Source organism: Hevea brasiliensis, chromosome 3, assembly GCF_030052815.1.
Source record: "Hevea brasiliensis isolate MT/VB/25A 57/8 chromosome 3, ASM3005281v1, whole genome shotgun sequence".
Lineage (NCBI taxonomy): Eukaryota > Viridiplantae > Streptophyta > Magnoliopsida > Malpighiales > Euphorbiaceae > Hevea > Hevea brasiliensis.
The window spans coordinates 112,345,956-112,367,996 of NC_079495.1; the positions used below are offsets into that span (position 1 = coordinate 112,345,956).

The window sequence follows — 22,041 nt, forward strand, 5'->3', positions numbered from 1 at the left end:
ACGTTAAGGATCCTATGCTCCGCAAGTTTACTAGACCTCAACCGAGCTCTGATACCAACTTTATCACGACCCAAAATTCTGAATCGTGACCGGCGCATAATTTAAGTATTCTTAAATCATGCAAGCGTTATCAGAGTATCTTGAATGAATATATTGTCACTTACTAATCCCAAAAATAGACAAAATCTAAATAAATAAAATGCTGAATAAACATCATAAATATCCCATAGGTAAACTGCGGAGTCTTTACAGATTTCAATAAAACTTAAACTGTTCAATAAACTAAACTAATTATTAGCCCGAGAAAATATGAATTCGGGCATACCATGAGAAAAAATCAAAGTTGTCCCTCTTCAGAAAATGGACTGAATATTTGGATCACCGCAGATTCTACCGATCCAAACAGATAATGCATGAGAGAAAAGTGGTTTGAGCTAAATGTTCAGTGAATGATAATTATAGCATACAACGGAATAGGAACAGGCAGACGCTTGATTAATTTCATAATAAATTTTCTATTCAATAAAATCATGCTCATGCTGTCAAAATCATTAATAAAATAACTTCATAAAACATATATATAAAAGAAGAATATTCAATAAAAATTTTATGGTACAGTGCACCAGGGTGATGATACCCTACATCACCAAAGGCCAGATGGTAAGCGCGCTACCAGATGTTATATACCTTCCTCCTCCTTCACAGATATCAATGCATATGATACTAATGCAAACCATAAACTGCAATGATGCATGACTCGACAATGCAACCTAATACCGTGATAGTCCACACGGCGGGGCCAGATAACAGAAACAGATACTGGGCACAGGTACTAATTCAAAATAGAAAATTAATTTGTAGAAATCAATCAAAATCAATAAAAATTACAGATAGCAAATAATAACTGATAGTGCAATTCCAATAGTGTATTTCAATAGTTTCAAAGAGTCAATAAAATCAAATCAATCTCAAATCAATTCAGTAACACATCGGTAAATTTTATAGTCAAATATCAATAAATATAAATACATTAAAGGCCTGTTCCCGGAATCTTAATAGCTCCAATGCAGATATAGTTCGCAAAATCAATTATTTAATCAAAATCGAAATAAAATTTAATAATAAAATAAAACCCTAGAAAATCATATGTAAAATAATTGTTAAAATATTGATTTAAAATTTTATTTAATAACAAACTTAATGTTAAGAAATTTTAAAAGGGACTAAAACGGTGCCATGTACTATAATTACCACTCACCTGGAACCTCTAAGACAATAGTTATTTTAATGGAAGAGAGACAATTTCAATTGACTGATTGAATATTCAAATCTCCTACACACCCAAAATATTAAAGAAAAATATCAAATAATAATAAAATATAATAACTTATATATATATATATATATAATCTAAATTTAAAGATATTGTCTCACAGTAATTATGATCAATCCAATTCAATACTAATGATCAAAGAAAAAAATAAATAAATTTCTAGGGTAGTTGTAACAAATCAATGAAAGAAAATAAAATCAAATTCACCCATTATTGAATAAAGAATGAGAATTTTTACCTTGAAAATAGAATCGAATATGATGAATAGAGAAGGAAAAATTTAGGGATTCTCTGTTGAGAGTATTTGATAGAAAAATGAGGTGACAAACAGGTTTTGAGAGCAAAGTTTAGCAGAAGAGATGATTAGGGTATATATATATTTCAAGAGTTCTATTAGGTGTAGAATGGGATAAGAGTTATTATTGAACTGGGTTGTTCAGATTGCAGATATATATTTAATTTCAAAAATTATATATATATATATACATATTTAAAAATAAATAAGCAGACCATCCAATAAAATATATATATTTTTTATAAATATATTAAATTATTGTTAGCTAATTAAAATAAAATAATAATAAATAATAAATGTATATGGGTTTCCACATAGAGATATTAAGATTATCACATATATATGTATATATATATAAAGATAAATAGAGGGAGAGCGAGATATATAAAAATGCATAAATCAATATATGTGTTGATTTCAAAATCAACACATATATTGATTTATACATTTCTATATATCATATATATAAAGATAAATAGAGGAAGAGAGAGATAAATATGTGGAGAGAAATATATAGAAATACATAAATCAATATGTGTTGATTTATTGATTTATGCATTTCTATATATCTCTCTCCCTCTATTTATTTTTATATATATGATAATCTTAATATATCTATCTATAACTCATTTTATTTCTATCATTCTCTAAATATCTTTGACTATCTCCCTCTATATTTAAATTAAAAGCAATGATTTAATGATCATAATGGTGGTAATATTGTACACATGGTGATTATAGCGGTGGTACTGATTTAACTATTGATAGTTGTATATGTGACTATTCTAATAGTAGTGAAGTGTTGTTAATACTATAAAACTAGGTGCACATAAGTAAATGATTTATATATCTATATTATAATTTTAAATTTAAATATTTGTTATATTATTAATTTAAGGAAAAATGTTAATTAGGGTTTAAAAATACTTTCAATTATTATAGTTTAATATTATATTTTTTTAATGAAAAGAATTATAAAGAATCACAAAAGAGAAAAAAAAAAAAGGGACAAATGAAGGGATCGAATCCTAAACCCTCTACCTTATGTGTCAATCGGACTATTAGCTCTCATCCGATAAATTTTTATATACACACACACACGCACACAAGAGTTATTTCAAAATCAACACATATTGATTTATGCATTTCTATATATCTCTCTACCTCTATTTATCTTTATAAATATGATAATTTTAATATTTCTGTCTATAGCTCTTTTTATTTCTATCATTCTCTAAATATCTTTAACTAGCTCCCTCTATATTTAAATTAAAAACAATAATTTAGTGATGATAATCGTAGTAAAATTGTACACGTGGTGATTGTAGCAGTGATGTTGATTTAACGATTGATCGTTGTATAGGTGATTATTCTAATAGTAGTGAAGTGGTGTTAATACTGTAAAACTAGGTATATATAAATAAATGATTTATATATATCTTATAATTTTAAATCTAAAAATTTGTTATATTATAATTTTAAGGAAAAATGTTAATTAGGATTTAAAAATACTTACAATCATCATAATTTAATATTACATTTTGGAATAAAAATAATTATAAAGAATCACAAAAGAAAAAAAAGGGACAAATTGAGGGATCGAACCCTAAAACCTCTATCTTATACTTGGGAGCATGTGCCAATCGGACTATTAGCCCTCATCCACTTTTTAAATCAACGAAAAAATATATATACATATATAAAGAATGTATTGTGTTAGGTGCAATCATAAATGGAAAAAAATGACATTTGACATAAGGAGGGCCTCAACTCTGAACCACGCTGAAATGCATACTTTTATGCCAATCGGGCTATTTACACTCATTTAACATTTTATTACATGAAATATATATATATATATATATATATATATATATATATATATATATATATATATATATTATACAAGCTCTAATGTGTATATATATTATTTTTTTCAAAAATATGAATTTTATTTGTCAAAATTATATATCATGTCCAGTAATATTTATTTTTACATTTATATCTAATTCTTCTCTGCAATCTAATTCATTATGCTAGCTCATCACTGCTCCATGTAGTAACTCATATGTGCATGCATTAATGCAATAGACACTTCTTGAATCATCAGTTCTCGAATGGTGTGCATGACTGCAAGCAATAATAGCTTATTGCATGCACACTTTCCTTTGCATGAGCCATTAAATAAGCTACCTCACCAACTCCAAGCTTTGAAATTATTTTTAAGCTGTTCCTTCTCTTTCTTTTAAGGGTATAATAGTAAAATTATATACAATAGTATCATTTGAGCTAGCTCAAATTAAGCTATTTAGCAGTGCTCAAAATTTAATTCCCACCTTGCTAGTTTTAACTAGTGGACCCGATTCTCATTGAATTCCCATGGAAAAGTCCTGTTCCAAATACAATTCAATCGAAGCAATCACAGAAAATGGAACATGTAGCACAGTAACACCAAATTCTGTTAAAAACACAGAAACGGGTAAAAAAGTAGCGGGGTAAATGCCTCGGACAGTTATTACGAAGCTAGAAGACACTGAAATCAACAATCATGTCCAATTTTTAGTCTTCCCTAAAAATTTTTCAGATGCACTGAAGTGAAATAAAGAAGAGCCTACAGGAACAATTATGTCTCATTCTTATATTGAACCCCCCTAACTATCCCACGTTTACTAATTACAGAAAGCAACCATACGCTCGCAAGGAATTAAATCAGTGATGCAACTGGTTTCCGTTATAATAGTCATAGGTAAAAACGTAAACAGAGTACTAAGAGTAAAGGTCAAAATTAGTAGGTGTTAAATCAACATAGTAACAAATGAAGATATCACAAGTGTTCAAAAATATCTGTTTCTTTTCTTTTTTTTTTTTTTGACAAATAGTATATGTTTCAACACCTTGCTACGGTAGGATTGGTAATGAGAAATGATATTTGCCTAATTTTGAGAGAGAGAGAGAGAGAGAGAGAGAGAGAGAGAGAGAGAGAGAGAGAGAGAGAGAGAGAGATGATGATGATGATGATGATGATGATGATATTATCCAATCATACCTGCAACAAGATAACTGAATTGACCAACTCAAATAGCACAAATCCAAAGCATTACGAAGATGCAAATACTTGGCTCATCAACTCACAACAAACATAGAACTTAAACCAACATGATGATAAGGCGCAGCAAAATTAGTCAATCTGAAACTATTAAAAATCACCAGCTTCAACATGCCACACATAAGTACATAGTGTAAGAACACCAAAAATAGAAGCATTAAAAACAACTAATTTTACTCAGCATGCATCATTAACAAGATCCTGGACAATAATGCTTACAACCAGTTGATAAAACCTTACATTGATCAGTGATTTTCTATTTAAGAAAAGGGAAACAAGTATTTGACCCACAAGTACCGTAGAAAATTACAAAGTAGATACAACGAACAGTTACTTTCTCTATTCAAGAATGTTAATAACAGAGCATTTATTTACAGACTATCCAGCCGGGTCTCTCCATACTTAGCAATCAGATGCACACCAACTTAAGGGCTGTCACAAAACTCCATCTCCTAAAATTTCATAAAGAAGCAGTTTGTATTAGATACACCACAACAGATCCATTATTATTATTAGGGGTTATTATATCATCAAAGGATTCTCCTTGCATTTGTAACTGAGCAATCACACACATCACATATGAAGGGTGATGAATGTCATAGTGCAACTATCTTTATTAGTGGAAGAGATGAAATACATGATTCTCTATGCGGACAACAGAAACACATCAATGGTGTAACTCTTAATTGCAGTAAATTCTAAAAACACAGACACACACAGAGGCAAGGGGAAAAGAGTCTAAATAGTCCTTTTTTTTTTTTAGCTTCATATGTGCTATGTCCCCACTTTAATGGAATGGTTAAAAACTTGAACATCTCACAATTAAAATTTAGAGGACATGGGATAAAGCTTTTACGTCTAATTTGGTAAATAAAAACATGAATAAGCCTTACACTACCATACCAGAGGTACTACCTTTTTTAGATTCAATATTGACCCTTTTCTAAAAGAGTAAACCAAACATACCTTGCCACATATTGGACAATTTTCACTTCTTTCCAACCATTCATAAATACAACCGAGGTGAAAATGGTGAGAGCATCTTGTTGTGATTTTAGGATTTTCTGGAGTGTATTCTGCAAGAAAATGATTGTTTAAAAGCTATCAAAGTATATTAGCGTGAGAACAAAGAATATTCTTATTACTTGTAGGATACCATCAGAATGCAATACAATATGAGCTATGTCCCCAGAAATGATGTGCAATATACATAGATGCATTAACATACCATCAAGACATGTAGGGCAGACATCTTCATCTTCAGAAGACTGTTGCATGTAAGACAGTTCATATGTAACATTTGTTTCCAAAGCTTGCTCTGAGGACTCCGAATGGCTCGCTTTATAGTCTTCCTCAGAATCAACCGCATTCCATTTCTTCCCAAAACCAGATGATTCCATACCAGTATTGCTCATATTTCTCCGCAATGGTTGTGATTCTTCTTGGAAATGAGTCATTGACTTTCTAGATACCAAACCATCACAATGTGATCGAGTGTATCTTTGATCAGCATCATGAGGGACTGGCCTGGGTAATGAGACATGAGTATCACTAATGAAACCATCTGGTAATTCTGTGCCAACACCTGTTGATGTCAAGGAAGTGCCTCCTTGGGTTGGAGATATTGGCTGGCCTTCAAGTCTATAAAACATAGCACCATACTGCATATGCATGAAGGGGTAACTTAAGGAGGTTTGAAATTAGAATGAGATAAAATAGCACAAAATAATGTAAGTTATTCTAACCAGAATCAATGAGTCTGCTTGGAAAGGAAAAGGTCAAAAAAACAATAGCTTTTAAAATTAGATTCTTGTAAAGATCAAAACACAAGGTGTTAAGAAATTATGTGATTCAGTTAATCCATTTTGTCGTTTAATTTTTTGTGAAACAATCCAAACATGTTATATGTCAGAACTTCACCTTACCTTTCCAAATCACAGTGCACACATGGAAATATGACATTATACATTGATAGACCACTCTGATGCATTGGAATTGGGCAAAAGACAAAGGCACTAAGCAATCTTCTTAATAATACATTTTTCACGTTTCCGTAGAATTTGAGGCTCTATGCAGTCACAGAATGGTATAAGTTGTGTTGAGGCCTAAATTAAAGATATATTGCCCAAATAAAAGATGGTGATAAAAGGGATACTAGCTCACTCTTGGCTAACACACAGGTTTTTCCCAGATAAAGCGGTTAAATAATCCTGGGCAAGGCAGAATGGAGTCGAAAATTTCCATAAGAATTATCCTAGCCGATGGGATTTACAGATATGTCCCAGAAGATTAAAGATACAAGAGTCCAACAGTGTTTAGTAGCTGAAAATTTCAATGCTTACCACACTGAGTAACTGGTGGAAAAAGAATCTTATGCATATGCAGTGCCTATATTTTGAATTGCCGCATAAGCATATTCTTCAAATTCATCGTTGCATGGACAGCAGCAGAAGGCAGCCATATATACGCTTTAAACTATATCCTAAAGAATGAATTTTTGCCAGCTACGAAGCAACCAACCAGGTCATCTGCAGTATTCCCTACAATTCAAGCCCAGAACAGCCCTCCAAATTTTATGGGATTGGAGACTGAACCTGTGAGAAATTAAGGCGTTTATCGTTCTGTGAGAAGAATTATCAGCAAAATTGATCCGCATACAAAATGATGACGAAGAAAGAGTAACAGCCAAGCCCATTACCCTGTAATGACAAGAAGAAAGTTTCAGATGAGATGAATCACCCACTAAAAATAAACGTCCGAAGCTCTTATTTTGGGAAGAAAATCTAAAAACACCAAATTGATGAAAAATTGTACCTGGTAAAGAAAACTTGTGTGCTTCCAATGGGAATGACAATGCACCAATTGTTGAATACCCCAATGGCGATAAGATAAATTGTATTCGTTATACAGCAAAAGAAGCATAAATTGTATTCAGGGGAAAGAGCTCACAAGCGAAGCAGAAAGAAATGGAGGGACAATATGAGCGAGCAATGTGAAGCTTATAATGTCATTTATCTAGCAAAAAGGCACATATTAAAGGAAGAGAAGAAGCAGCAATTCCTTTAAACTACCAAAATGGAAAGAAGAAGAGAAAGGATTGGAGATTCTGATAGATCAATGTTTAGGGTTTGTGCAGGTGGAAACAAAGAGCGGAATAGAGAAAAGAAGAAGAGCATACTTTCCGCGTCCCTTCTAGGCAGTTGAAGAGTACTTACTATTACTTCTCTCAGTCTCAGAATCTAACGCGCCCAAGACTTGAGCAGTCCACAACGACAATGGCAGTGATTTTTGGGGGATTAAGGGGTGAACTAGGATCGATGAACCAGAGCGTTTGTTAATAAAGCCGACGCTGATGGGCGGCTGATTATAGTCTATTGAGCGACTGACATGATATTCGTCGCAGTTTATATCAATCCCATTTTTAGAATTAATTTTTAATGGCTGATAATTAATTTAATTTAAATTTTTTATTTTAATTATATTATTTTTTTATTTAATTTAAAATTAATATTATTAATTTTTTATATTTTTTATTTATAATTTTAATATTTTAATTAATATATTTTAATTTTATTAAAATATATTTTTATTAATGACATAAAATATAAAATATTTATTAATATTTAAAAATTTAAAATTAATTATAAATTTTTTTATTAATAATAATTATTATTTTATTATCTTATTTATATTTTTAAAGTTATTTAATTATTTTTTAAAAAAACATTTATTATTTTTTTATTTTAATAATAAAATAAATAATATAATATATTAATAATTATATTATAATATATTAATTTAATAATTATATACTTAATTTAATAAGGAAATAAATATATTTAATTTAATAATAAAATAAATAATATAATATAATAAAATTATAATTTTTTATTTATTTTAATAATAAAATAAATTATATAATATATACACTTATTAATCATTTCACATATCAATAATAACAACAAAATATAATTTTACCAAACACTTAACATAAATAAATTATTATCGACTAACAGCTATCAGTTATCAGCTAACAATAACAGTTATCAACTAACAATTATTAATTGTATTCAATAATTAAATCAAACAGACTCTAAGCCAACAAGTGCACATTAGATAGCCTTACCTATTTTCCACTACAAGTCCAAATAATATATTATTCTACCAAATATGGATTTGGTAAGATTTGATTTTGAATCTGAATTAATAATTTTAATTTAAAATTTAAGAGACTAAAATTAGCTTTTTAGGATTTTTCTACTTTTAATTTGGTTTTAATTTTGATGGATTAATTTTAATTTTAATATGCTGCCACAAAATCTAAGGGTATAGAGTTAATCACTTTATTTTTATTTTATTTATTTTTTACACTTAAAAATTAGGTCTCATTTCTACACCATATTAAAAAATAAAATGCAAGAATGAATTTAAAAATGAAATGTTGCTAGAGGATGACACATTTATCATTTATGAGTGGTAGTCAAAATAAATAACTGTAATCAACCAGATAATTTCTGAAAAGGATTGCTCAACTTATTAATGACACACAAATGACATTACCGTGCCAGAAGTGTGATACAGTCATCAACATAGAAAATTATTGTGCTTGTTATAAGCTTAAGAGTTCAGAGAGAGCTAATTAAAAATTACTAAAACAAAACAAACAAATCCTGCCATATTCACTAGCCGTCACATTGAGAGTGCCATGGAACCTCTCAGAACTCCATCAGCGATGGCCAATTCATCAGCGTTTGTGTTCTTGTCAAAGCAGTATGCAGGGACTTGCCATTCTGCATCCTCAAGCGCAGCACCCACTTCAAACGTCATCACATGGGCCTCCCTCCCTGCGTATCTACCAACATATAAGAAATTGTCCAATTTCCAAAAAATACACACACACACACACACATATATATATATATATATATATAACTATTAGTTGATTAAAATCAAACAAACCGGTGTAGAAGACCCAGTGAACGGGCCTCTTAGTCACAACATCTTCATAGTACCAAACGAAATCCACCTTCTGCCACACATTGCAAAGAAATCCATCAACGTGTTTCTGACCAAGATACGTGGCTCCATCCAGCCAATTAGGGCGGAGTATCCCAACCTCCAACTGGGCAGAGGAACACTCCTTATTGAAGTCCAAAGTGTAAAAGAAGGTAGTGCCGTTGTTCCACTCGAGGTCGTAGAGTAGCTTCCCCAGCTGGTGCTGGATGATGTTGAAGTTTCTTCCGTTGGGCCAATCGTACCAGAGATCGATCTTTTGGAGGATCCCGCTGTAATTCATAAACAGAATGGCGTGGAATTGGTGCGGCCATGGAGTTGGAGTAGGTTCTCCTTCCGTGGATGATCTGGTCAACGACGACAAGGAGAAGAAGATGAGGAAGATACAGAGACAGCTAGAGGCAGTGGCGGTGGAGATGAGTTTGGCTGCCAGGAAGGCCATTTGTTGTAGGTGCTTTGCCGCTGCTGCTTCCGTTTGCCAACGCGTGGCACTTATCATTACTGGATTTTCATTTTTTTTTTAAATCTATTTTGTACTTGTGAAATATATAGATAAATCTTCCTTACAATTATATTTTAACTAATCGAATAGCGGCAGGTTGTGCCTTGTATTATTATTATTATTTTTAAATCAGCCTTAAATCTGTTTTCTTCACAAATAATTTTCATAATAAATTTATTTTGCCAATATGTTTTCAAACTTTTAGTATTTTAAATGAAAATGAAATCTGTATCAAAAATCATTTAGAATTTAGTGACAAATTTTAAAAAAATTTAAAATTCCAAGAATTACAAAGTAAAAGACTTAAGATTAGCCATGCCTTTCAAGAAGTGAATTAGACCATTGATTAAGCTCAATCAATGTACAAATGAGTTAATAATCAAGTAAAAACAGGTTTGAAATTTTGGATTGGAAGTTAAAAAACCTTTGATCGTGAGGAAAAGGAATTGCTAAAAAGAAGAAAAAGAATATACACACTGGCCGTTGCAAAGAAAAATCAGGTTTGACAACGAGCATGAATTTGCTTCATAAATGGTCAACTCGGACTCCGACTACAACCGCAACAAGGCGCTAGGGAAAGTGAGAAAAAGCATAACAGGTAAACTTAAGGGCAACTTGAACCTGAAATTCAACACCTCACTTGAAAATTGCCAGAAGATATTGTACATTTTGTATTTTCCTAAATATACTTCATTCCCGAGATATATTGCTGTCTAGAGATTATAGACTGGGCTACGGTATAAATAATTCCTAAGATCCCCAATATCTTAATTTTAATCACGTCTGATATTATGATGGATGGAAGATTAAGGGGCACAGTTATCAGTGGCGTCGAGTCTCTCTGCTTTGTGTAACTCCACACGAATCTGTTGAAGAGGATATGACTGGGGAACGTTAGAATGAGAAGGGCTAGATTCTTTACTGCAAAGAACCAATCAGGACCCCCGATCTCAATGCCCCACCCAGTATTTCCATGCCACACATCTTCCCATATGCTGTATAGGGCCGTCAACACCAAATAGGATGATATAGCCACTACAACAGGGAAATACCTCTGTTTGTCCCCAAAACCAGCGACAAAATCAGAGTCCTGATTCAGAAGCAGCAAAAGAGGAGCAAGGAAGAATATTGCTTGATTTGAACCCCCAGTCAGATTGACATTCAGGATCAGGCATATAGCAAAGCACATTATTGTAGCAACATTACCAACTGCAGGCATCCAGGCTCCCTCTGCAGCCATTTTCTTGATTGTGAAGGTTGGCACGGTGGAGGCCCTGCGCTGCTGCATGAACCTCATCCGCGGAGCAAAACTTGCAGAACTGCTTTCACTAGATTGGCTATGTCTAATTCCACCCCTTTCAAGAACCTTTTCCTGCATAAGCCACGCTAGTTCAAACTTAATCTCCAATGCTATGAGCATAAAGATTGCTGCATATAAACCAAGAAGAGAGGTCCTTGCTCCCTCAACAGCCAGCAGAGCTGTAAGCTTCCTATCTTCTTCCACCATATCTGCATCTTGACCATCCTCAAGGATGCCTTTGATTCTAACCTGACCTTCCAACAGATATGTCACAGGAAAGAGAGCTACGAGTAGAGCAAAGACCCATGGTAGCAGCTTTGTGCTTGAAGCAGATGGAAAATGCGTGAAGACAACAAACACACAAGTGCAGACCATGGTGACAACAATGAGAGCATGCAGAACTGCAGCTTGCAGGAAGTACTTGGCTGATATATATATTCCAAGAGCAACCCCAATTGCGATTGAGTAAAATGCCCTTAGCTCTACCATGTACTTTATGGGTATTATAGATGTCACGGCTGCTAAAGTGAGCAGAATTGCCACAATAAGCAGCCAAGATGGCCAGGTAGGTTTTGATGCCATGAAGCCATAGATGGAGATGTCATCAGAAGATTGACGAGCTGCTTTAATTATGTCAGAATGATAAGTCCATGCCAATGGGATTGGCGGCTGCATTAAAATAAACAATGCACCAGTTGCCACCACTAGCACTAGGCATCTCTTAGCGGACTGCACAAAGAGAGAGGAAAAAAGCCAATCAGTAATTCAGATATATTAATTTTGGATCAACAGAAATAAAAAAGATAGACAAAGAATTCTACCAAAAAAAGGGAAAGAGGGAGTGAGGAGTAATGCATAAGAGGAAGATTAGAATTTTATTTAGAAATTTTAATTATTATAGAATTAGGAAATTTAAAAAGTTTTTATTATTTAGGAATTTTATTATTATTAAGTTTATTATTTCCTAGTTTATCTTATTTAGCATTCTTAATTAGAGTTGATTAGCATTTCTAATGCTAAATTGATTAGGATTGTAAACTCTATAAATAGAGCTAATTTTATATTATTCAGTAGCTTTAGACTCTGATTATTATTGAGATTAATAAAATTATTGAGAATTGGTTTTCCCTTCAAAGATTGGCCCTTGATTTCTGATGCAGGGCTTGAACAACAAGGCAGAACCTTTTTTTTAACTAATTTTGATGTCTAACAATCCTAATTTATCTAGGACGTCTTATGAAAACTTCCAGCTGCAGTAGAGATTAGATTAAAATTAATTAGGGGGTCTCCTACTCTACTTAGAACTTATTAATGTTCCTTACCTTATCTAAGATTTAGATTTCTTCCTATTTTATTTAGGATTTACCATTATATTTTAGTTTATCTAAATTTCCTATTAAGTTTCATATTTCTATTAGGTTTGGGAGGCCAAAAATACTATAAATACTCTTATTTACATGTAATTTGCAAAACAGATTATTATTAATAAAAATTCAGCAAAGGTTTATCTCCTTAGTTTCACTCTTGTGTATGGAGTGTGTTTCTATTTGAGCTTCATGCTTCGTTAGGTTATATCAGAGCAGGGAAATCGCCCCAATCAAGATAGCTTACCTTGATGAAGGCAGCGATTATAGTGGTTCTTGCGACGGCGATCAAGGAACTAGAGACCTATATCATAGGGACTAAATGTTGCAACGATGGGAGCAACAAGCGATGGATGGATCTTAGATCCGAGCATATCAAGAGATGCCTCAAAGAAATTGTAGATCGTCTTGATGCTTTGGAAATTAAAACAAACAGGAATTAGGTTGACAAAAGAAGGCCAGAAGATGGTGTATCTCATGGTGAACCTATTTATTGACCAATTACTGCACGTAGGCATGAACCTATTTATTGACCAATTACTGCACGTAGGCAACATGTCTACTATAATGATTCAAAGGAGGAAGATGACTATGAACCAATCAAGTTCAATAGGTATGAATGGTATGGTGGCGATAGGAGAAGCAACATGGGTTATCTTGATATTCCTAATTTTTATGGGGATCTCAAACGAGTCCAATTGGTGGCTTGTCAGTTAAAAGGTAGTGCTTCTGCTTGGTGAGAATGGCTACAATCTAAAAGGAAGCAAGGGGGGAAATGGTCAATCCGTACATAGTTTATAATGAAGTATTTGTTGGAACAAGAATTTTTACCTCTAAATTATGAGCAAATTTTATTCCAACAAAAACTTAGCTAAGAGGTCCAACCAAAGCCTTCCTTGGCTGTGAAACAAGAAAGTGAAGAACAAAAGAAGTTTCAAGATTCAACAATTCAACTTGAACTGGATGAGCCTAAATTTGAAGAATTTGAATTTGAACCTTTAATTAAATTTCCTTTTGCAATAGTTGAAGATAAAGACCTTGAAGAATGTGTCCTAGGAAACGACAAAGGTCATGCCATGGAGATTTCAATGGTACTTGAGGAAAAACAATCCATGGATACAATTGTTAAGATCAAAGAAACTCAAATCATGAAATTGATGGAAGTTGAAGATTTATCTAACTCTCTAATCCCAATTGTTTTTGTTGATTTTATTTGTCTAGGTATTCTCATAGATACAAAGGAAAACATGAAAATCCTCAATTCCACTTTGTTCTTGTCATTCTTATTAATTCCATCCAAGAAAGTTATATGGTGCATATATCTGATGAAGATTTCCATTCTTTTCCACTTCAAAATTCAAGGGAGGATTTATTCCAAGTGAGAGAGAATAGTGTTGGAGTTGTTTTGGCTATGTTGTTAGATCATTGTAAGTTATTTAAACTGGAAGACAAGTTTTTTTTTTTTCAAGTGGGGGAGTATAATGCGAAGCTTGGACAACAAGACAGAACATTTTTCTTAACTAATTTTAATTTCCAACAATCCTAATTTATCTAGGATGTCTTGTGAAGACTTCCAGTAGCGATAGAGATTAGATTAAAATTAATTAGGAAGTCTCCTACTCTGTTTAGGACCTATTAATGTTCCCTACCTTATCTAGGATTTAGACTTCTTCCTATTTTATTTAGGATTTACCATTGTATTTTAGTTTATCTAAATTTTCTATTTAGTTTCATATTCCTATTAGGTTTAGAAGTCTAAAAACACTATAAATACTCTTATTTACATGTAATTTGGGAAATAGATTATTATTAATAAAAATTCAGCAGAGGTTTCTCTTCTTATTTTCACTCTTGTGTATGTAGTGTGTTTCTATTTAAACTTCACACTGCATCAATTTCTCCTTCTTCTTGGTTTTTTACCCTTGTTCTACATCAATTTTGGTGTTAAAGCCTAAAATCAAGCCACATGTCCATCGCTTTCAACAAAATTACTAGACTTCCCAATCAAGTCTTCCTATTCTTTAGATTCCCACCAGTGTTTTTGTCCTTTAAAATTTTTTCTTGTTGCCAACAGTTTAAAAAAAAAAAAATTGAAAACTAGAAGAACCTAGCAACTCGTAGTCAACCAATCTGTCTCTTCACGTTGTCGGAACTTCAGTCCAATGCCCCTGGAACATTAACCCGATGGATCGGGTATTCGGATTAGCTTCCACACCCAACAAGCTCACCCTTATTTTCAGCAGAAATAACTCTTAAAAGCTGAATTTTGAGATTTTTTTTCCCTTCAAGTAAGGTATGTTTTCTTACTTCAAATGCCATGGCGTTTTCTTACTTCGAATGCCATGGAAACTTATATTGAGAGGCTAGAAGAGGAAGTCAACGACCACAGAAATATTCTCGAAGAAATTAATTATAACATTGGATTTCATAAGGTCAATTACTATCTCTGGGTCATTGGATAGATAATTATAGTTATAGACGAGATCGTGAAAGATGTTCTTTCTTAAATGGTGAATATGAAAAATTTAGACAGATTTTACTAGATAAAGAAAGGGAATATGAAAATTTACAAAAAATTCTCACAAGTTACGGAAAGAGCTCTTGAAGAATACAGGAAAGAACTTGTGATTTCAGGTGTGAAAAATTGAAAGCACAGCTTGATAAGTTATCAAAAGTAGAAGTGCAGGTTGATGAGTTATCAAAAATAGAGCCTAATAAGTTATCGATAGCTGTGTGAGAACTTAAAGAAGAAATTAAAATGGCAAAGCAAGTAAAGAATTTGATTGTTGAACCTTCATCTATTGAAGACCTTTTTCCAGAGCATGGAGCAGATCAAGCTGTGGAAACTCCAATTGAAATTGAAGAAAATCAACTTGTGGAGCCAACAAAAGAATTTGAAAATTGGAATCTTGCTCCTAAGGATTTTTCAACTATTGTTTTTATTGATTTTATCTGTCTAGATGTTTCCAGGAATACAAAAGAGAGCATAAACATTTTCAAATCAATTTTGTTGCTACCGTCCAAGAAGATTGTACTGTTTGTTCTCTGTATCTGGTTTGTGATCATTCACCAGTTCAAAACTCGAGGACAAGTATTTTCCAACCAAGGGAGAATAATATAGAATAGGAATATTAGAATTTTATTTAGGAATTTTAATTATTATAGAATTAGAAAATTTAAAAAGTTCTTATTATTTAAGAATTTTATTATTATTAGATTTATTATTTCCTAGTTTATCTTATTTAATATTCCTAATTAGAGTAGGGTTTCCATTTCTAAATTGATTAGGGTTGTAAGCTCTATGATAAGAGCTAATTTTATATTATTCAGTAACTTTAAACTATGATTATTATTAAAATTAATAAAATTATTGAAAATTAGTTCTCTCTTCAAGGATTGGTCCTTGATTTCTCCTTTTTCTTCTTGGTTCTTTCCCTTTGTTCTACATTAAGAGGTGGGAAGTGGGGAAGTGTTAGGTATCCTTAGGTTACATGAGCCATCATATAAATTCAAATGAAAACAGCTAGATAGCAAAAAAATAAAATAAATAAAAACATCAAGGACCTTCATTAATGCTTCTAATTCTACCATCCCATGATAACTATTTTTTTTAACCTGGTTTAAACTCGATTTTCCAAAACTATCAAGTATCTGGATTGTTTTGCATAGGTTAGTTTAATTTCCTTGAATGAAGTAATGAGTATATTGAAATAAAATAAATAAAAGGGGAAGAAACAAAAATGGAAAACAAACCAAGACATGAGAGAAGTGCAGAGCAACGATTGGTACACAAGCCAATCCTGTCAAGACAATACAGAAGCCCAAAAGTAAACCATCAGAAGGAGGCGTCCCATTCCACCATTGTAGAGCTTCAAAAATGGTTTCACGGCAAAACCAAACTGACAGAGCAACCACACCAGCATGTACATAACCTTGCCATGGTTTCATCTTTGAGGCTGTTCGTGACTTATCCCTGCAAAGACAAACAAGATAAGATCAAATAAGCATGAAGAAACCTGGATTAAGTAAGTTGAGAAAAATTAATAGTCTAAATTCAGGATAATATGTACACACTTGTAAAGAAGTAATGGGGGAGAGACAGCCAGTAATAGTACAGCAGAAACCCATACAACAGATTTTGATGAAATAAACAGCATGGCCAACTTCGAAGGATATAGGCATGTCAAAATCCAAACTGCCTTGAGTCTAATTCGATGATCCACAGATAGTCTTCTCACCAAAGCCAAACCAACAAAAGTTGTCATAATAACCATATAGCTTGGGTACATCACTTCATCATCCAATCCGTAGAAGTATATGCCCAAGTTATTAAAAAATCGATTCTCAATATAGCATAACAGCAACGCATGGCTGATCAAACCAAGCTCAACTAAAAAATGAAATTTTGATGGAAGAAGAGCTAAACCAGGAACAGCCATGGCTAAGATGACACTTGCAACTATGAGTTTGCAAAAGGACTTTATGGACATGCCTGCCAGCCAAATATTTAGATCCCAGTAATTATGCAGTACAAACCATATGACCATCAAGCTCCCAAGCACAGCAAAAGCAAAGTATGATGGCAGGCTTTTCTTTGTGAAGAAACGAGCCAAATAAAAGCCAGCAACTGAAGGCAGTGGGAGGAACTGCAAAATAAAGGAATAAATTAAATGATATTTACTGAATTATTAGAGAGATTAATTATCAGACATAAAACCTCAAAGTACAAAACGCATATATATATATATATATATATATATATATATTTTACATTTTTCCTCTTGAGATTAGTAAGAAATTAATTGAGAAGCCTTAGGATCTGAATAAATAAGAAGTATAAAAAGAGAGAATCCAAATTAATTTTAGTTATGTGGCTATTATAGTCTGAAGGGCACTCCACCCAAATAGAAACCAACACATTAGATTAAATAGAAAGCCAACAATGGAAGAGGTTGTAACCACAACACCAACTACAAGTATGACAAACTCTAGATAAAGTATAGTTACATTATTAAAAAAGAAAAATAAGCTGAAAAGCAGAGCAAAATTAGTAACAGATTCTACATGTACAATTACTATGTCAGCAATTATGCATGCAAGTCAATATAATCCCAAGTGAACGCTCTCCTTTTCAATGTTTGTTGGTCATCAATAGCTACAAGTGAACTAAACCTGGGAAGCATAATGAATATATACTTAGACAGGCTTCGGAAGTATTAGAAACTTGCAATCAAATTGTATAATTGCAACTTTGGTCAATGAAATTTGCCTAATTAAATTGCAGTCACTGATATATAATTTTTCTCAATTTAGTCATTGAATTTCTAGATGTATATCAATCTGTAAACATTATGAAACTGAACTAGGTTTAACCATTAAGAAATGCCACAGGTTTGATGAAGGCTTTTTTTAATATATTTATATATATATTGCCTTTCCCACCATGCAACCAGTATGCGCCATGCAATCATTATATGGAACATGAAAAGGGAAATACCTATTTCCACAATGGCAATATGACCAGGTGAATTTTTCCTTCAAACTATTAAATTGAATTGCCCAATGCAGCATCACATAAGGCACAAAATCCAAGACACAAAAAGCAGCTGTGAGTGAAAGCTTCCTTTCTAGTCTGTTTGGCATTGCTATTAAAACTGCTATTGAGAAAAACACTTTTTAAAATATATTACTTAGAGAGTATTAAAAAATAATTGAAAATTAAATTTGATAAGTTTTAATAATAAAAACACTGAAATAACAAAACAGCTTTTCACATGTTGCTTTTTTTAACATCTAAAATGATACTTTTTTATTGAAAAGCAGTTTTAGCTCTCCAGCTTCAATGTCAAACAGGCACTTAGCTTTTTCAAATAAGCTACATTTTTATGACCTCGGCTTTTGTGCAAACCCTTCCACCTGCAGCACCAAACTCAGCGATAGTCTCAACTCTCAACGCCCTAAGTTCCAAATCCTTCAAAGGGTCATATTCCCAGGCCTTTCAAGGGTGCTTTCAGTAGCAAATTCTAATACTGAAACTCTAGGCTGAAGTAAAAAATTGCCTCAAAAAGTCAATTCACATAATACAGCCATAAATCTGACTATCTTGATTTTCAATGAAAACATAATATCATCCCATGTTTTCAGGTTTGTTTAGCATTATTGTTGAAACAGCTGCCGAGAAGAAAAAAATTTAAAATATATTTGATAAAGATTATTAAAAATTGACTAAAAATTAAATTTGACACATTTTTATCATAAAAATATCAAAATGACAAAACAGGTTTTTTCAAATTATATTTTTCAACAGCATTTAAAATTTCTGTGAAAAATGCTTTTTTGGCCCGTAAACCACAATTCCAAACAAGCTCTTGATCATTATGTCAACTGTTTCCAGAACAAGCATCCTAACACTAGTGTTTAGTATCATCAATTGCCCATTCTTAAGAAAGCTAGATAATGCGCTATTTTTTGGATGCCAAAATACAAAGCTACATATCTTTTACTATCAGAACCACCACTGATTATGGAAATCAATGACACAAAAAGATTTTTGAACAGCCAAAACATGAGAACAACCATTGCTGTCTTCTCAAGTGGCTGTTTGTTTATTTCCATCCTACAAGTTAAAACTCCCTATGCTTAGCAGAACCTATTTTACGAGATGTCCTTTATTTTTAAAGCAACTACTATCATAGAAAACCAACATAGCTACAATTCCACAAGAAAAACTGAAAAACATACGTCCAGTAGAGAAGCATCTCCATTCACTAGGGTAGCGTAACCTTATAGGAGTTTATCCATTAAGCACCTAAGTCCTAAACCAATAAAATAAAAAAACAAAACAAACGAACTTCCAACAAACATACATATTCAAATACAAAAGATAGATTTCAAAATCCTCATTCAGGTTTTCTTAATACCACAGGCTGAAGGATACTTTCAGTTGCATTTCAATGACATATATCATACATTTAGACAGGATTTCAATGATGAACCTCATATTTTTCAATAGAAATGTTTTCTGATTTTGCAATCAGATTACAACCTAAAAGTCAACAAGTATGAACAATTGAGAGCAGCAATCCATGTAATCGTTTCAACATCCCACGACTGACAGTCTGAAGCACAAGCACATAATATTTCATTTATAGCTCATGATTGTAAACATATAAACATATATATAAATCAAGGACTGAAGGAAGTATTAGGAAGAATGTCCATACCAACATGGGAAATCCCACAACGATTGCTCCTGCAGCACTGACAATTACATTCAAAGCTGTGAAAGCCACAGAGCTGAAAGCATCAGAAATCATACCCAGAGCATAAGCACCAGCTCCAGCTGCCCCTCCAAGCATTGTCAGGGTCACAAGAAGATAATTCAACGGTGGAGGAACCTGAATGTACCTCCCAAATGAATGGAAAACAACTCTAATCTCCAAACAAAGAACGACGACAACCAATGCAACAGCACCATTTACAACACGTATACTATGCAGCTGATGCGAATTCTTAGTAACCCACCAAAGCGCGCCCCTTGTGGACGCATAAAGTTGGAATAAGAAAGGGATGAAGAAGAGAAGAAACAAATCACAAACAGAAGCGGCTGAAGAAAATATTACTGAATAGTGAGACGCAATATGAAACACCAAAGGAAAGAAGAGCAAGTTTAAAGTATGAACACAACTGTCGAGATGAGTGAGTATGAAATTGTCATCGGGAACCTCTCCACCGTGATATTTCGCTTCCTGTTTGGATTTGAAGGAAGAGACCCGAGGAATTGCAAAAAGCCAATAGAAAATGCAATTGAAGGCCATGAGATAGTAAGAAGCATTATTCATTCCAACGGCGGAGATGGTGGCCCAGCTGAAGAGGGCTGAAGCGGTGAAAGGGACACAGGCAAACAACAGCCGCTCGAGAGCAAGGACGATAGTGGGGTTCTCGAGCTGGATCCACTTGAACTGGAGGGAAGCCCATACTCCGATTAGGAAATTAGCGTAGGCGCATAGGAAAGCAGCGAGGAGGCCGAGAGGGACAGAATAGAAAGTGGTAATGAGAGAGGAGCTGAAGAAGAAAGCGATCTGAGCTGCGATTAGCGAGAGCCAGACTCCGAAGAATGCCGCGGACTTGAGGTTGAGGGAATCCAGAATGTAAGCGACCATGAGGCCAAGGGTCAGGGTAGCCACAACGGGGGCCCCGCCGAGGTCGAGAAGGAAGGCAGCGCAGGGGACGAGAGCGATGGCAATTCTGGTGCTGTGAGCGAATGAAGAAGGCAAGAAACGAGATCTAGAAGAAGCGGAGGAAGAAGAAGATGGGGAATGGAAGTGGCTGTTAGGACTAGGGTTTGGGTCAGGGGAGTAAGGGCGGCCATTATTGAAGGAAGAGAAAGAAGGGGCACTAGCAGAGGATGCTATATAAGGTCGAAACGGTCGCGCTTGGAACTCCGGCGATATCATTTTCGCCGGATTAGATTGAGGAAGAGAGCTGCTGAAAGTCACAGCGGTCTGATCGCAGGCGATAGAGTGTGATCAGGAAGAGGGAGAAGTACTCAGAATTCCGAACGGGTTTTGGAAACTGGTGACGTGGTTGGAGACCTGAGGATGGTTGGATCATAAATTAGGTGGGTTCCATTGCAGAAACATTGTCATTTTTTTTATTATTTTTAATTTTATCATTTTAGCCTCTGTTTGAATAATTCACGTAAGAGGAAAGGAAAACCATGCAAGAAAAAAAATTAGATAAATAAAAATTATAAAAATGTGAAAGGAAAATAAATTTATTTTTATTTATTTATAAAAAGAGTAAAAATATATATAATTGAAATTATCATTTTATCTTTATTTATTCTTTTATTTTGATATATAAATAATTTCAAACATTTCAATATCAAGCTCTCACTTTTTTTTTTTTTTTTTCAAATTAAAAAAATAAATTAATTAATCAAAACAACACTTATTCTTCTTTTTCGCTTTTTTCCTTACCTATTCAAAGTGAGAATTTTCCTTATTTTTCACTAACTTATTTTTCTTCATCAACACTTTCTCCATATCCAAACAGGGCTATTGTTTGTCCTTTTATACCTTCTTCTATGAAAAAAAAAAAAAAAAAAACCTCCAATATAAATTTAA

At 33.1% G+C, this 22,041-nt stretch overlaps 2 protein-coding genes and 1 pseudogene across 2 annotated transcripts; all 3 read right to left on the minus strand.

The window, feature by feature from the left end:
- Nucleotides 1-4,883: 4,883 nt before the first annotated feature.
- Nucleotides 4,884-8,120, minus strand: LOC110663608 (E3 ubiquitin-protein ligase At3g02290-like; annotated as a pseudogene).
- A 1,055-nt stretch (nucleotides 8,121-9,175) lies between these two features.
- Nucleotides 9,176-10,360, minus strand: LOC110663607 (uncharacterized protein At4g14100). Its single transcript, XM_021822981.2, has 2 exons — nucleotides 9,694-10,360; nucleotides 9,176-9,578 (listed from the first exon to the last, which is right to left on the minus strand). The coding sequence occupies exons 1-2, from the start codon at nucleotides 10,244-10,246 to the stop codon at nucleotides 9,424-9,426; spliced, it is 708 nt and encodes a 235-aa protein (XP_021678673.1). The 5' UTR covers nucleotides 10,247-10,360; the 3' UTR covers nucleotides 9,176-9,423.
- Nucleotides 10,361-10,752: 392 nt separating this feature from the next.
- LOC110663606 (uncharacterized) lies at nucleotides 10,753-21,584 on the minus strand. The gene is made up of 4 exons (XM_021822980.2): nucleotides 20,137-21,584; nucleotides 16,988-17,559; nucleotides 16,667-16,886; nucleotides 10,753-12,278 (listed from the first exon to the last, which is right to left on the minus strand). The coding sequence occupies exons 1-4, from the start codon at nucleotides 21,367-21,369 to the stop codon at nucleotides 10,929-10,931; spliced, it is 3,375 nt and encodes a 1,124-aa protein (XP_021678672.2). The 5' UTR covers nucleotides 21,370-21,584; the 3' UTR covers nucleotides 10,753-10,928.
- Nucleotides 21,585-22,041: the final 457 nt, after the last annotated feature.